This window comes from Hippoglossus stenolepis, chromosome 2, assembly GCF_022539355.2.
Source record: "Hippoglossus stenolepis isolate QCI-W04-F060 chromosome 2, HSTE1.2, whole genome shotgun sequence".
In the NCBI taxonomy this organism is placed as follows: domain Eukaryota; kingdom Metazoa; phylum Chordata; class Actinopteri; order Pleuronectiformes; family Pleuronectidae; genus Hippoglossus; species Hippoglossus stenolepis.
The window spans coordinates 28912515-28926356 of record NC_061484.1 but is presented as its reverse complement, the minus strand read 5'-3'; the positions used below and the strand labels follow the sequence as shown (position 1 = coordinate 28926356).

The 13842-nt window shown below is 44.0% G+C and overlaps 1 protein-coding gene across 6 annotated transcripts; it reads left to right on the top strand.

Annotated features, from left to right (window-relative positions):
- Positions 1–3021: 3021 nt before the first annotated feature.
- LOC118098536 (E3 ubiquitin/ISG15 ligase TRIM25) lies at positions 3022–13385 on the top strand. 6 transcript variants are annotated; one of them, XM_035142466.2, is made up of 9 exons: positions 3022–3731; positions 4543–4638; positions 6324–6404; positions 7402–7554; positions 8207–8366; positions 8557–8595; positions 9278–9355; positions 9861–9935; positions 10901–13385. In XM_035142466.2, exons 1-9 carry the CDS (start codon positions 3144–3146, stop codon positions 11452–11454), a joined length of 1824 nt encoding a protein of 607 aa, XP_034998357.2. In that variant the 5' UTR covers positions 3022–3143; the 3' UTR covers positions 11455–13385. The 6 variants fall into 6 exon arrangements, with proteins under 6 accessions (XP_034998357.2, XP_047197607.1, XP_034998377.2 ...); XM_047341651.1 differs by lacking the exon at positions 10901–13385 and adding an exon at positions 10087–10888; XM_047341650.1 differs by lacking the exon at positions 10901–13385 and adding an exon at positions 10087–10887 and having other exon boundaries at positions 3023–3731; positions 9858–9935.
- Positions 13386–13842: the final 457 nt, after the last annotated feature.

Here is a 13842-nt window from a genome sequence, read left to right as displayed (position 1 = left end):
TTAAATAAATCAATAGCTGCGATAGTTGGACTCTAACGTTGTCCATACTGCCACATGTACAAGATTCAAAAGCAAATTTGTGTTTGCAGCGTCTACCCAATGAGTCTGAGGAAAACTGTGACCTTCACTATGCTAGTGTCCACTTCATGAAGAGGCAGACGGATCCCATCTCCTCCAACGTCGGATCAGCTGAACCCAGCAAACACAAGGAGGTGGAGGAGGTTGCGTACGCTTCTGTCAACTTCAACAGATCTGCCCCGAGGTGAGCAGCTCTTCATTCAGGACCATTATCCTCACTAACACCACAAAACATCATAAACAGAGATATATCCTATAGAAGTCATTTGTTTTTACACTTTCATTTTCTTGTCTTGTTTAAACATGTGTATTTGTTAAAGGAGACATATTCTGCTCATATTCAGTTTGATCATTTTAATTAGTGTTGTGACTTTAAAATGTTTAATGTTCAGAAAACATCACTTTCCTCAGACTGTCTATTGCTGCAGCTCCTCTTTTCAGCCTCTGTCTCAAACACTTGGTTTTAGCTCCTGTCTCTTTAAGGCCCCCTCCTGATAATGCCCAGTCTGCTCTGATTGGTCACCCGGCCCACTCTGTTGTGATTGGTTAACCACTTCCTGTGCGTGTAGGAAATCCTCCACTCTCACTTTACGAGGGACACATTCAATCTCAAATCATTTCTTATAGTTTAACTAGCGTTTCCGTGGTGAACGACATGTTTGTTTGAACCCGTGTGCAGCGGGCTCTCGTTTGGTGGGTGTGTCAGAGGTGTTCCCCAATCAGCAGCGACTGTTTTAAAAAGGCAGTGACACAATGGATTCTAAAGTTCTCTACAGATGCTGGTGTTAGAAGCTGCTGTTCCAGACGACGGAAGCAGAGACTGTGACATTCAGCCTGTATTGAAGCATTCAACACGTATTTTAACCCACATCATCTACCTCCGAGATGTTTTCCACGAGAACGCCAAGAATGACCTCCTCCGCTAACATTGTTACAACACTTCGTAACACAATGTGTTCACTGCACCACTGTTGACGTTTAAATACTGCTTATGCTACGTTTGCTACAGCCCTGGCTTCTGCCGATGATGCAGAGGTACAGGTGGGACTACTGGTGAGGTGTAGCTTCATGTTTTCTGTGGGGTAGAGGAGCCTGTTTACCAGGAGAGGAGCTCAGACTTTGGGCTTTTAACTTTGCAGAACTTTGAAACTCAATATGTCTCCTTTAATGCTACGTCTCCATGACCTCCTGATCATTTATTTGTTTTATCTCCTTTCAGAACCAGAGGTCAGGACACTGGAGTGGATCCAGCTGCATTGTACAGCACAGTCAAAAAACCTCCTGCTGTTTAGACCAACGTCTGGAAATCACCTTAGTCCCGATGGAATTATCTCAACAGCTGCGGGATGGATTTGAATAGAAGTTCATACAACTGTTCATGGTCCCCACAGGATGAATCCTTCTTTGGTGACAGTCAGACTCCAGCATCATTGTTGAAGTGAATGTTCAGTTTTAAGTGACTTGTCTTGACAGCTAATGGATAAATTTCCCCGAGGATGAATCCAAACGACTCCGGTGACTCGACTTTTATCTGAAATATATCAGCAACTTGTAGAAGTTGTTAAAAACGCCACATTTAGCCTAAATGAAAAATATCAAACATTTTATAACTTGCAGCTTCAAACATGAAAATATCTGCGGTGTGTGTCAGACGGTCGACAAACTGTAAACTTTTATTGAACTTTTTTCTATTTATAAAATAATCAAAATAAGCATTATTAGTTAGTTGTAGTGTGACACTGCTGTCACTAGATGGAAGTAAAGAGTTTTACTGATAGAAAACCACAGAGAGGATTCTGTCTCTTTCACTTCTTTCTGTTTCTACACTATTGTTTCCAGCGTTTCCATCATCAGCCGATCAGGAGTTGTCCTCATTTCCTCTGAGGACTGGAGGGACCACGTCTCATGTGGATGTGAGCTGCTACTTACGTGATGAACACCTTGAATGTGACCGTTAACACAAAGTGAACTGCTGACACCAGATGAGCTGTGTTGCCTCTGGTGTCTGTTCAAAGTTTGCATCAGGCCCATTGATTTCACTTTAGTGTTTTGTTTTGCTCCAAATTCAGATTGATATTAGAATTAAACTCCCTATTCCCACAGACTTATTTCACTTCATAATGACAGTTACCTTTTGTAAGTGTTTTTAATGTTAAGAATTTTGTGTCATCTGTTTGAAAAGGTGTTATGGATAAAGTTTGATTTCTAGTGTTGTGTATTACTCAGGTCACATATACATAACATTTCCCTCCTTCTTTATTTGTTTGTACAGTAAAATAAATGATAATTTTGAAATGCTCAGTTATTATTTTGAGAAAGTTTCTCATTATTATAAAGGATTATTTCATCACAGTAGCGGAAATGCGCTTCAATAAAAATGTGCAGAAAGACTAAATGAATAAATAAATATTGCATAAGCAAAACTCACTTTTCACAAGTTTCGACGATTGGTTTTATTATTCAAAAACTTAAACCGAAGTAGATTCCAAACTTCCAGTATAAGTACGTCATAGTATTTGTGGCAGTAGTCTAACTAGTAGTCCAACAATATCAGTCTCATGAAGAACTTATAGCTTATAACTTAAGCTTTTTATCCCTCGTCAAAGATAGCAGAAGAAGCTCATTCTTGTTGGAGGGGGCAGCGATCTCTCAACCATGGCTTCCCCGCTCTGCTGCGCCCTGCCCTCAGTCAGTAGCTCATAATAATGAGTTAATACGTCATAAGAATTAGAAACTAAGTCATAATGATGAGAAACCTTCTCATTGTATGACTTTCTTTATTTTCTGTAAACATACTGTAAAATACAAAGAACAAAATTGAATTCATTGAGAGAAATCTGAAAAAATCTATGAGAAAAGTGTTTGTTTTTATATTATTTGATTAATTTGGGTGAACTGCTCCTTTTCGCTGCCTGTCAGACTGCACTGAGGGTAGCAGGGGGGAGGGAGGCTGACATGGCGGAAGGGCTGTTCCTGTTTTGCGGACTCCTCCCTCCGCTCCACACCCAGCAGCTGGATCCTCTCCGGGCGGACGGAGGTCACGGAGCCCGGCGGAGGAGGAGGACATGGCCCGGGCCCACATCTCGGTGACGGAGAGCCAGTTCCGGTGCCCCATCTGCCTGGAGCTGCTGAAGGACCCGGTGTCCATCCCCTGCGGACACACCTACTGCATGGACTGCGTCAACAGCTACTGGGACCAGGCGGAGTCGGCCCAGCTCAGCTGCCCTCAGTGCCGGGAGACGTTCAGCCCTCGGCCGGTGCTCCGGAGGAACACGGTGCTCGCCGAGGTGGTCGACAAACTCAAGCTGAGCGAGATGGTGGCGGCGCCGCAGCTCTACCTGGTGGGGCTCGGGGAGGTGCCGTGCGACTTCTGCCCCGCGGAGGGGAGGCTGCGGGCGGTCAAGTCGTGCCTGGTGTGCCTGGCGTCCTTCTGCGAGCTCCACGTCCTGCCGCACCGGGAGGTCGGCACCCTGCGGCGGCACAAGCTGGTGGCGGCGCTGGAGTGTCCGGCGGAGCGGCTGTGCGCTCAGCACCGGCTCGGTCTGGAGCCCGCGGGCAGCGGCAGCGAGGCGGAGTGGAGCGGGGACTGTCTGCTGTGTGAGGCCGATCAGGAGGAGCTGCACGGGGCGGACGCTCAGAGAACCAGGAGACAGGTGAGAGACAACATCACTGATCTCTGTAAGGTCCTGGACTTTCATACAGGAGGTTTCTGTGAAGTTTAGAAAACCCACAGACTCTGATGCTTCAGAGACTTTAAAAAACAAACCTTAACTCTGTGAAATATTAGGTTTGACATATTGTATTCCCTCTAAGGGTTCCTGGACTTTGTACACACGAGGAACCATTTCTAAAAGTTAAGATATCTGATCAATAGATATTAGATTTAGAGCTTTCAGAAGATACCAGGTATTAGAATAAAAACACTTTAGACAACAAACATCACTGTTAATGTGTTAATAAATAACTGACGTGACCAATACATGAACTTCATCCAGTTGGATTTAAACTAATCTGTTTCATGTTCTTCATTATCCGAGCCATCAGCCGGACATTACCTCAAAGGTTTATAGAAGAGCGTTGATATATTTTGATGAGTGCAGAACGAATGGACTCTTCACTTTGAAACAAACATACAGTGAAAGTCATCGTTCGTTGATCTGGTTCCTACAGTTTTCTCTCCAGACAACGAGCGGCTTCATTGATCAGTTTGAGTTTTGTTTACGAGCCCTGTAGTACTGGTACAGTTACTGGGACACGTGTTTTTAAAGAGAGAGTTGTTTGTGTTGTAGAAAGTATTCACTGCATGACCCTGTGTTTGCAAAGGTCATACGTCTGATAAGTCTGATCGTTATTGTAGAAAAATATTCTAGAGGATGTCGTGAAATAAACAAAATGCTGTCTCTGTCATGTTATCTAATAATGTGTGTGTGTGTGTGTGTGTCTGTGTGTGTGTCTGTCTGTCAGCTCCAGCTCCAGGAGTCTCAGCGGATGTTTCAGGGGAGGATTCGGATCGGAGAGCGAGACATAGAAGAGTTTCAACAGAGCTTAGAGTCCCTGAAGGTGACACACACACACACACACACACACACACACACACACACACACACACACACACACACACACACACACACATTCATCCCTGCTCATCCAGGTTTTTTACAGATGAGTAGAGACTGGAATCCAGAACTGGTTCCAGATTGTCCGAAACCGTCAGACTCATTCGCCTCCGACCTTATTATTACATTTATCATTGCAATCGTGTGAAGCTTGTGTATCTGAGTCGTGGCTTCATTTCATAAGCAAAGATGTCAACAGTGCGAGTTGTAATGTCTCATAAACGTGCAGAATAGCTTTATAAACCAGTCGGATGCCTACATTTTCCGATGGAACGCCACTCGTCGGAGTTCATCAGCTTCTCACGGTTTGTTTACGTTTGACGTCTTCCCATCACCATGCATTGGAGCGCTTGGAAGTCGGAACACAGACATTTCAAGCCAGGGGGGCGGTGTCCTCAAGCCCTCAGTCAGGCTCCACCCCCCCGCTCCTCCAAATATGGATACTTCTGGTTTCAATAAAACCAAGATGGCGCTGGACTAAAAGTCGAAAACTGGAGGTTCCAAAACGGCAGCTCACAAACCACTGGGTGACGTCATGTGATCAATGATGATCTCAACATGGGGGAAAGTTATTCATGCGGCTCTACTATGATGCAACGTAAACAGTGGTGTTGTGCAGTGGGAGCTATTTAAAGCACATTGAGGTCAAGGTTACAGAAATAGACTCGTCTTGACATTACATGACACTACACACCATCGCCTCTCTGACATCAGGCTCACACGCTCGTCTCTCTGTCTCTATTCCGTCGTCTCTGCCACTCCCTCCGTCTTCCAGTAAAGCCTTCCCTCCTCCCTCCTCTTGAGCTCTATCCCCGTCCATCCGCTGTGTGGCTGCTCGGGCTGCAGTGGAAAACCACTTCATCAGCCCACGACAGCATCACACTCACGTTGACCTCGAGTCCTTTTTCTGTTCTCCGTTCTGTGGAGGATCATTTCTGACCAAAGGCACAGGAATCTGAGACGTTGTCTTGTTTTCTCACAGACAAAAAGAAACTTTCATTTTCACACCTGCTAAAGATAAAAAGACCCTGGTGGTTATTAGCAGGACGATCGAGATATTGACAGAAAAAGTTGGGGAACTGTTGTTATGCTTCAAAATCTAAGCAAACCTTATTCCATGGAGTTTTACACACTTTATCTTATAAATAATAATTTCTGTTGAAACAGGATATTGGAGAAACATCAAGGTTTAATTTAACACAATAATATTTGCTGTTTCTAAGAAAGTGACAGAAAAGTCCTTGTAGGTTTTCTAGTAGTTTGACATCAGTGTTTTTTTCGTTGAGGGCCGCTGTGGCCTAGCAGATAGAGCGGGTCGGCAGTTCGATCCCGGGCTCCTCCAGTCTGCATGTTGATGAACCGTCCTTGGGCGAGACACTGAACCCCTGATTCCTCCATGTGTGAAGTGATGAGTAAAGTGACTCTATATATAGACGCTGTGTGTGGATGTGTGTGTGAATGTGACCCACACGTCACCAGTGGTTAGTGAGCTGATGTTCAGAATTCTCGAGTTCTGCATTTTGTCCAGTGAGTCCACGTTTATTTTTATTTACAGTTTATGATATAGATCGTGTACCACGGTGTCTTTAAGTACGAGTTTGACTCTAACTGCCGTTCCGTTCTATTCAGGTGTCGGCGTCGGCTGTTCTGGAGGACGGTGACGCTCTGTTTGCTGACATGTCCGTTCGTCTGGAGAAAACTAAGGCAGAGGTGAGGACGAGTCTGGAGTACGAGGGACAGAGTTTAGAGCCCGGCCGGTTCACCGACTGGCTGATTTGATCCTTTCACAGACACATTGGTATCAACATTCTTTGCCAAAAGAAAAACTTTTGTTTTACAGTATAAACAACTCAGAAAATGTGTGCATTTATGTAAATTTTCTTAATTTAAGTTATATATTTGGTTATATTAGTATTTATCGTAAAGTTTATGGTTGTTGTGCCAAAATGCATTAAACGTGATACCATAAAATGGTGTGCCTTTCGGCATTCAATAAATTTGGTTATCAAAATAAAATATTGAATATTAATATTTTATTATGAATATTAAATAATAACTTTAAGTTACCTCGGGGCACCACCCTTCAAAGGAAGGGAAAAGATAGCCAATTTATTGAATAAAGTCTCATAATGGTTCTAACTACAAACCAAAATTACCATATAGATAGTTAGCTAAGTTGAAAAGGATATGGGGTTCTTGACAGTGTAGAGGTTGGCAAAATTCACTTATGCAACATTAATGAAAAAAACATTTGTGAAAGAAAAACATTTATTATGAATATAATAAAGTGTAAAAACACAAATTACTAACGGTCTAATTGCTAAACAAAGATAGGCAGGTGTGTGAGTCAGCGTGCTTTCAAGATGGTGGCTGGCCAAAGAGATAACACCCTCCCCCCACCTATTGGAATGTTTACGACCTGTAGAGATAATGAGGTGAAGAGTTATGCGTGTGTCTGTGTGTGTGCCAAATTAGAGGAAGTTACTAGATTGGATGCAACGAAAGACTGTGAAGAGCATAACAGACTAGTATATTGACTCTTTCGATAAAACAACAAAAACTTAATTTATCGTCTATCAAAACCCTGGAACAAGCGTCCGCTACGCACACATGTGAGAGTGTGTGTGTCAGAAAGTTCCTGCTCGGTGTTTCCCTGCTACACCCGCAGTGCTGTACGCGCTCCGCATCATCTGCTCCTGTGCCGCAGGTTCGAGCGAGGCTGGAGGCGAAGGAGCGAGCGGTGGTGGGGCGGGCCGAGCGCGACATCGAGATGCTGGAGAAAGACGTGGAGGAGCTGAGGAGGAGAGACGAAGAGATCAGTCAGCTGCTGCAAACGGACGACAACACACACTTCCTGCAGGTGAGGAGGAAAAAGAAAAGGGGAAAAAGGGAGAGAGGACAGGGGGGGAGGAGGAGGGGGAGAAACTAGGGAGGAGAAAAATATGTGCATGAAGCAAATGATCTGTAGTTTTTGCAGCCATCCAATAAATCCATAGAGAACTCCTTTTAGTCTTTTGTTTTTAAATCTCTACAGATAATTGGTTTGAAAAATGATGATCTTCCCGGCCTGATGTAGATTGAGAGGAAATGCATGAATAAACAGCTGTTGTTTAAAAGAATAAACCTACATGCAGCCAGCACCACTTTCCAGGACATTAACTCTATGCACTTTTATCCTCCCAGTCGTGAGAGGTTCACACCAAAAGACAAGAAATGCATTGTCGATTATTGCATTTGATATTCATCCATTAGATCTAATGCACCCTGGAAACTAAGAACTCACCAGAGTGCATAAGAGACACCCAGAGAGATTAGTCTGTAGATGAGGGATGGAGGAGGAAGAATGGGTGAGAGGAGAGAATGAGTCAGCAGTGACCAGTGGAAAAAGACGGCACCTGCCGAGGTGCTATTTTCAAATTCAATTGCACAAGGAATTAAGGAGGGAGGGGGCGCTGGGATGCAGATGTGACGCCACGCTGTATTTTCCGCTCTTTCTCCTTCAATCGGCTCAGGCGGCTCCTCTGCTGTGCGTCCCGCTCGCCACTGGTCGGCACTCCAGAGCCCTCAGCCTGCCCACGGAGGCCTTCAGCGGCGCCAGGAGAGCGCTGTGCCACTTCCGCAGCCGAATGGAGGAGGTCTGCAGGGAGGAGGTGGACAAAATCAGCCGCGCAGGTACAACAAATGACCCCGAGACTGGAAGATATGACACGATACAGTGTACTAATACACATACGGAATACTCCCGATTGCTCGTAGGGTAATTTTAAAGTCCTGAGCATATGGTATTAAAAGGATAAAGTAGATTTATGTTTCCAGAATAACATTATGTGCTCTTAGTTTAACAATTTGTTTTCTCCCCCAGTCAATGAGAACTACGTGTCTGGTGGAGAGTGTGTAAAAGGTAAGCATAAGAAACATGACACACACACACACACACACACACACACACACACACACACACACACACACACACACACACACACACACACTCTGTGACAGGCCTGACCCATTTTACCAGGCTGCTGTTGTGACATGATATTTAACACTGTGAGGGACAGTGGACGAGTTGGAAGAGGACGGAGCGATGTCTGATCCAACACCTGGATCATCTCCAGATTCTGCTCCGTCCTCTTCAGTCCAGTTTGAGTGGAGGTCATCGAACTCAGCGCAAAATGAGAGATTTACAGTTTGCTACGTACAATAAATGGTCACATTAACTGAACTAGGCCGGAAAACTGAAAACTTTATTTTCCTTCACTTGGATATATTAGCGATGCTGCCAGTGTGGAGCAAATAGAAAGAGAACAAATAGTTGTCATATTGCCGGATCATATTTTGTGGTAAATCTGGTTCTTGTGCTCAAAGAATTTAAAAATGATATCAGCAAAACCTGTAAACTGTAACAGCCCTGTCCCAGTTATGCTAGTTTGTGAGAACTTACTTTCAGATACCTTTTATTGAAAACAGTCCCCAGCGAACTGGGACCAATGGGTCATGGTTTTGTCATTTTGCTTCTTGTTATTTGTATTGTTTACATTTTTTTTAATATATCAAACACCATTCGTGTCCATTGTATTGGGGAGGTGGCAGAAATCAGTGTGTGGAGAACACCAAACCTCAGCACATGCAACTACCTGCAGGTCAACATGCCACCACAAGGGGTAAGTGGAAAAATGTGTGTGTGTGGGGGGGGTTTAGTACATTTTGGTGAAATTAACCTTTAACTTGCACAAACATCACATTTTTGCTTTGTTGGGTAAAAAGTCAAATTTAGCAAATTATTAACATTAAAGCCACAATGTGTGGGATTTAAAAATTGTACTCTGGTGCCAGGAGGATATTCTCCCCCCCACACAGCTCTGACCTGGGGAAACGGACCAAAATATCTCAATAGCTATTAGATTGGACAGTTCACAGTGAAAAGGTGCCGTCATTGGGCTCAAAAGTTTTTCTGTCCGATATCTAACATGTTAACACGCTACACGAACATGTCGGAACATTGCAAACACCTGCTACACATCAGTGTGTAAGCACCGTCAACACAAAACCATTTGTTAAGATGTTTCTGATCCATATTCCTATGTTCTTCTTCTCTCCTCTAATATGGACAAAACGTTTTTAATAGCATCTCTCTTTGTCTTTTTGTCATTTGTCCTTCTCCAGCAGTGCCCGTGTCATTCCCTCTGTCCTCTTTGTCTCTGCAGCCGGCTGATCAGAGGATGAGGGCAGCTTTCCTCAGGTGTAAGTACTCCATCTTCTTTTAGGGCAGATCTTCCACCCATTCTCCTCCTTTCACCCTCTACCTCTTCATTTAATTGTCTCTCTCTCTTCTTCTCTATGCCTCGCTTCTCCTCTCTTTCTATCTTCCTCTCCCCCTGTTGCACCCATTCAGTCTGACTATCCTGCATGTCATTCCCCATCTTGCTCTCCCGTCTTCCTCCTCTTCCCTTTCACCTCTCCACGCTTCTAGTTCACCACATAATGAGGGTCCAGCCGGGGAAATCTGAGAGCCCAGTCTGGATCCTCATCAATGATGGATGGCAAATGGCATTCATACTGTATTTATGACATCCAGGTCCGTCATTAAGACCGGCGCCTTGTCCCCGTAGAAACAAGCCTGCTGACAGGCCGACAGCGTAGCAGCACCTTGTTAGGCATCAATAAATCATGTGGCCACAGGAGGATTAAGGCCACATGTGTCATTTATCCCCGCTGTGCCAAAATGTTAGTTGAAACAATGGACCGCTTAACGTGATGCTGTCGGTGTGGGGCCCCACTCGGTTCTTGAACTTCGGGACAAGAACCTAGAGGATAAACCTGATTAAACTTTTAAATACCCGAAATCGGCATATCGCCCTCTTACGACCCAGCTCGTGATTAAACCAATGAGTGATTTAACTGAAGGAGGGAAATCCCGTTGAAAGAAAGAAACAAAGAAATAAGTGGAACCAAAGGAATTATATAAAAACAGATTTAGAAATCTACCTAACTTCTAAAAACACAACAGAGTGATAACAAAATCTAAGTAACTACTCTACTACAGAAACAGAAACACCCAGAACAGCTGTTTCTAGTTTGTCTTTCCAGAAACTTATATATAAGATGTGAGTGTGGAATAAGTAACTAAAAACAGCTCAATGTGAGATCATAAAAATATCTCTCTGTCAGTTTCTATTTCTGCATCAACTTCCTTTCTTTCTTCTCAGTTTCGTGTCGTCTGTCGTTGGATCCAGACACAGCCCACCCGACTCTGATTCTCCTGGAGGGGCCCCAGGGTGCCCACTGTGGCGAGGAGCCCCAGTCCTACCCCCCTCACCCACAGCGCTTCGATTCAGTGGCTCAGGTCCTGTGCAGGGAAGGCCAGTTTGGTGGTGCCAGTTACTGGGAGGTGGAGTGGAGGGGCGGGGGATGGATTGACATCGGCGTCACTTATCGAGGTATCGGACGCAAAGGTGGCGGGAAGCCCTGCCTCATAGGGCGCAACGAGAACTCCTGGCGGCTGAGGTGTACTCACGCCGGATATGCCGCCTGGCATGACAACCGTAAGACCACGGTGGCTGCGCCGCCCTGCCCCAGGATTGGCGTGTTCCTGGAACGCCAGAAAGGAGTGTTATCCTTCTACAGCGTGTCGGACACAGTGGTGCTTCTGTACACGTTTCGCTGCCTGTTCTCACAGCCGCTGTACCCGGCCTTCCGCCTGGACCTGGACTCCACACTGCTCATCTGCCCTCATGAGCGAGGCAACGGAAACACAACCTAACGCTCCCTCCTGCCTCATCCAGGAGCCATCATTTACAGTGACTCCTACAGAAAAGGGCTGTTCACTCTGCTTATGGATATTACTAAAACTAGAGGGTTGGTGAAGTGGTAACAACATCAGGAAGAAGTATCACAGTCAGGAATCAGACTTTCATTCTCATTTGTCTGTCTTGTGGCAAAAACAGATTTGTCTTCATGTTTTTTTTGTTGAAAATTGCCTTTGATTGCAAAATATTCTGTTGGATGAGTTGGGCTGAGCTGTGAACACTGTAGCTGATCTTTTTCACAATATGCCTTTTTCACATCGTACGTTATGACCTGTCCCTGCATAGAACTTACAAAGGCTCATTTATGTCAAGGTGTCCCTGGAAGCCGTGGAAGTGTGACATTATCTATGTCCCATTTCAGGGGCCACATCCTTGCTGCATTTGAAGACTGATCACATCACAGCAGTGCAACTAGATTGTCCCATTTTGAAGACTCCTTCAAATGTGGACGATAAGTGCGTCCTACCAGTCCCAAACGATGAGGGATCCAATGAGTGGATCCTTCTTGGGTCAGTCCATCCAAGGAGTCATTGCACAAGTTAACAGTGCTGGTGGCCAGACCGCAGTTAATCTCAAGCTAACGATGCAACCGTAAGAGGGAGACAAGCTGGTAATGCAAATAGGGAACTAGACCGTCTAATTTTGGTTCGGCCTTCGTGGTCTATTTGGTCCACAAAGGCCTTCAAGTCCTTGAAGGATGTGGCTGCTGAATTGGGACAAAGCTAGTGAGGAAATAGGTAAGATATCTGAACCCTGAAACTGAAACACCTTATTGTAAACCAGCCATCATCTGTTATACTATTTACATCCTCTCTTATCCAACTGGGACATCTCCTGAGTAAGAGGCCTGAAAAAGTGCATCACATCCACTTCAGTGGTTTACTACTAAAAAGTATTCACCCCCTATTTGTTTTTACACTGTCTTGTCATTGTGGTAAAAGAAACGAGCTGTATTTATGGATAATATTTTCTATCATGTTTTTTATTTAACTCAGTAAAACGACTAAGAGTTGAATACCCACAGAGAGATGGGGTTAGGGTTAGGGTTAGGGTTAGAGAGAGATTTGACATATAGGCAACCTCATGAATGAAAAGTGGCCTCAGCTTCAGATTTAGAAAATGTAAATGTCATATTGTGGTGAAACGTTTTGCATGAATTAGATAATTAGTTAAATATTTTGGAGATATGCTCATTCAGTCCAGATGTTTAGATTGATCATGGAAGTAAGCTAGTAAACTAGCAGCTGGTTAGCTTAGCTTAGCACAAAGACTAGAAGTAGAGGGAATCTGCTCGCCTTGCCCACAACTTCTTGTTTTTACACTTGACAGTTAGTTAGTAGACTTTACAGGTGCTGGCAGCAGGCTCCCTATTTCCAGTCATTATGCTAAGCTACGCTAAGATACACTAATGGTGGCTTCAGATTTACAGTGGAATCTTGAGAATGGTATAGATCTTTTTTTATCTAAAACTCAGCTAGGAACCGAAGAAGCATAAAAACCAAATTGTTCCTTTCGAGGCACATTTACATTGCAGATCTTCATTCTCAATTTCTGTACAGCAAGTAAGCGACAGCTAGCAGCTGGTTAGCTTAGCACGAAGACTGGAGGGAAACTTCATCTAGCCAGGCTCTGTCCAAGGATAAGAAAAACCTCGACTTCACTTTAGCTTCAACACTGTGAAAGTCAGTTAGCATACGTAAGAGGTGCTGGTAGCTTTTCATGTTGGCTTAAATGTTCTGTGCAGCTTGTGAGTGGTGTTTGATTCCTGACAGGAAACTGAACAAGCATTAAAGGTCCAGTGTGTAAGATTTATGTAAAAGGGATCTATTGGCAGAAATTGAATATAAAATAATCATTGTGATGTGTGTGTTTCATCTAAATTGTACGAATTGTTGTTTTCTTTACTCTAGAATTATATTTACATCAGGAGCGGGTCCTCTCTACGGAGGCAGCCATGTTTTTTACAGACTGGACAAACTAAACCTTTTGAGCTTTTATGACAACTGAAGCTACCACAGGTTCTCTTTCATGTTTGGAAGGGGGGGTGAGGTGAGGGGCTATTCAGCTGCAACATGACACTTCACCACTAGATGTCACTAAATTCTACACACTGAACCTTTAACGCAAAAGATTATTTTTAGGATATGTTAACATTGCAGGTCTTTATTACCAAATTCAGATTTCTGATAATGTTTTATATTGTCTCCATTGTGCTAATGCTGGTGCAACCGAAGCCATTACACTTTGGTCATAAATTTTACCTACGGTAAATGATTTAAAATTTTAATCGTCATTGCAAAATTGCTTAAGACATTTACTTTGCATGACTCCAAATTCAATCC

Coding starts and splice junctions, on each gene's coding strand:
- LOC118098536 (XM_035142457.2), top strand. CDS start 3,144: ATGGCCCGGGCCCACATCTCGGTGACGGAGAGCCAGTTCCGGTGCCCC. Junction 8,596..9,277: donor TGGTGGAGAGTGTGTAAAAG/GTAAGCATAAGA, acceptor TGTATTGGGGAG/GTGGCAGAAATCAGTGTGTG. Junction 9,936..10,900: donor GAGGGCAGCTTTCCTCAGGT/GTAAGTACTCCA, acceptor CTTTCTTCTCAG/TTTCGTGTCGTCTGTCGTTG.